The sequence below is a fragment of the Papio anubis genome, unplaced genomic scaffold (genome assembly GCF_008728515.1).
Source record: "Papio anubis isolate 15944 unplaced genomic scaffold, Panubis1.0 scaffold3800, whole genome shotgun sequence".
NCBI lineage: Eukaryota > Metazoa > Chordata > Mammalia > Primates > Cercopithecidae > Papio > Papio anubis.
Window position 1 is genome coordinate 1 of NW_022163958.1, and position 2,456 is coordinate 2,456.

General features: G+C 53.4%; 1 protein-coding gene across 1 annotated transcript; it reads right to left on the bottom strand.

Moving 5' to 3' along the window:
- Positions 1–437: 437 nt before the first annotated feature.
- On the bottom strand, positions 438–2,450 carry LOC101022480 (putative killer cell immunoglobulin-like receptor like protein KIR3DP1). The gene is made up of 2 exons (XM_031662083.1): positions 2,330–2,450; positions 438–893 (listed from the first exon to the last, which is right to left on the bottom strand). Exons 1-2 carry the CDS (start codon positions 2,439–2,441, stop codon positions 511–513), a joined length of 495 nt encoding a protein of 164 aa, XP_031517943.1. The 5' UTR covers positions 2,442–2,450; the 3' UTR covers positions 438–510.
- Between the last annotated feature and the right edge of the window lie 6 nt (positions 2,451–2,456).

The following is a 2,456-nucleotide window of genomic DNA, read 5'->3' on the forward strand; positions in this document are numbered from 1 at the left end:
ATCATATGTGGGATTATGTGGAATATGAGCCTCAGAATCCAGTGTGGGGACCCCAAGTACACACAGCATACAGGGGTTGGCGTTCTGGGGCCACGATATCCTGGGACGATGACTCTCCACTGTACGGAAGGCAGAGGTGTAAGAACAAACACGGCATCTGTAGGTGCCACAAGGTCTGAGGCCACAGGGGCTCACTGAGGACAGAAGTATGGGTGCCCTTGGGTTCTCCTGGTAGAAACACTTTGTGGAGTTAAAACAGAAATGAAGTTTCTAACCTGTGCCAAGTCTCTGAGGAAAGTCAGCACAGAAGGACGACTCTCTCTGGGACATGTCTGTCTGTCTGAGTGTCCCCTTTAACTCTTTCTCTCTTTTCTACCTCCCTGTATGGCCCCTGTGTCTGTCCTCTGTTATGACACCTGGTCTGTACTTGCGTCTCCTGATTCTCTGTCTCTGTTGGTACAGACCTCGCCAAGTCAGTCTCTCTTCATAAGAATCCCACACTCATCTTCCTCATGACCACCTGGGGCTTCCAAGTCCTGGATCATTCACTCTGTGTCCCAGTGACAATGAGAAGAATGTCCGGACACTCTCACCTGTGATCACGATGTTCAGGGGGTCACTGGGAGCTGACAACACATAGGGGGAGTGAGTGACAGAACCGTAGCATCTGTAGGTCCCTGCAAGGTCAGACGTCGTGGAATTGATGGAATAGTTGGCCTGGGAACCCCCACCATGGAGCTCTCCAACAAGGTGCAAGGGCTTCTCAAAGGTCACCTCACTGTGCAGAAAGAAGTGCTCAAACACGGTATCTGAGGAACATTGTAGGGTGACCGTCTCTCCTGATTTCACCAGGGGACCTGGGAGGGCCAGGAGGGAAGGTTTTTTGTGGACTCCTAGAAAGAGAGGTTGTGATTTAGAAGGCGTCTCCCTTTGTCATCATATCCATGGCACCTGGAATGAGTGAGGGTTCCCCTCCCGGCTGTCTGTCTCTTTCCTCCCTCTCTGTGTCTCCCTGTCTTTTATCCCCTGGTGCAGGTCCCTCCATCTGTGTCCCTCCCTCTTCTCTGTCCGTCTGTCTCTAGTAGCCTCGGACGCCCTTCCCACTGGGCTCAGCCTCATCTCTTAGGCTGTTGTATCTGTTTCCCACTCATCTCTTTCCTGCTGTCTATGTGGGGGTGGAAGAGGAACCACGGCAGGCTGCATGTCCAGGCTCTTAGCAGCCTGGTTCAATCTCTTTTGGACAAACTGGAGTCCCTGTAAGGAGGTGTGAACTGATCAGTAAGGCAGGCACCAGTGTCCACACCCCCTGTTCCTGGTGGGGATTGGGAGCCTCTCCTGCCATCCCTGTGCCTTCTCCATGGCCTCAGCTTCACAGGGTGGCTCCTGGTGCTGGTTCCAGGAGCATCGACCCCTCCCTATGTGGATGGAGCCTGGTGGTGGCATCAGCGTCCCGCCCTTCCTGATCTCGGGGTTGCCAACCTTCTCCTTGTTTGGTTTCTTTAATTAATTGATTAATTAATTGATTTTTGAGACAGAGTGTCACTTTTTCACCCAGGCTGGAGTGTAGTGGTGTGGTCTTGGCTCACTGCAACTTCCTCCCAGATTCAAGCGATTGAATCCAGTCGTTGGTTTACTCGCCCACCACCGTGCCCGGCTATCGTTGTTTGATTTCTTAACTTGCCCTTGACCATGTTCCTGTGTTGGTTTCCTGTTGCTGTGGCAGAAAGTTATCCCAAACATGGTGGCAGGAGAGAACACACTGACCCCTTCCACTTTTAGAGTCAGAAATTGGATCCAGTTCTCCCTGGGCTAAAATCAAGGCGTCTACAGAACTGTGTTCCCTCTGGAGACTCCGCAGAGCGGTTCTCTTGACTTCTCCAGCCCGTAGAGGCCACCTGCCATTGTGGCTCGTGGCCTTCCTCCTCCTTCAAAGCCCACAGTGGCTGATGGACTCTCCCACGATACTGCTCTAATCCCCACTCTTCTCATCCGCCTCTTCTCGTTTGGTGCCTTGTGATTCCACTGAGCCCAGTGGGACAGTCCAGGCCGTCTCCCCATCTCAAGGTCAACTCATCAACAACCTGAGCTCCATCTTCCCCTTCAGTCCCCTGCCCTATAGCATAAAGAGTCACAGGCTCCAGGGATTAGAATGTAACCATATTGGGGACAGTTATTCTTCCCATCACAGCACCCGTTTCCCTGTATTCAATCCCCCTTTACCCCAAAGACAGTCAGGTCCTGGGTGATGGGACCCTGGTGGACACCCCCAGCAGAAGCTCTGGGATTCAGGAGGTGGGACAAGGAGAAGCCCAGACAGGAGCCCTCTGACCTGTGACCATGATCGCCAGGGGGTCACTGAGTGCCGACCACTCAGTGGGGGAGTGCGGGTATGAACCCCGACATCTGTAGGTCCCTGCGTGTGCCGAGGTCACAGGGCCCATGAGGAAGCTCTCCTG

Excerpts from the sequence above, each read along its gene's own strand:
- LOC101022480 (XM_031662083.1), bottom strand. The coding sequence starts at position 2,441 with ATGGGCCCTGTGACCTCGGCACACGCAGGGACCTACAGATGTCGGGGT. Across the intron at positions 894-2,329 it reads CCTGGCGATCATGGTCACAG|GAGTCCACAAAAAACCTTCC; the intron begins GTCAGAGGGCTC and ends CTCTCTTTCTAG.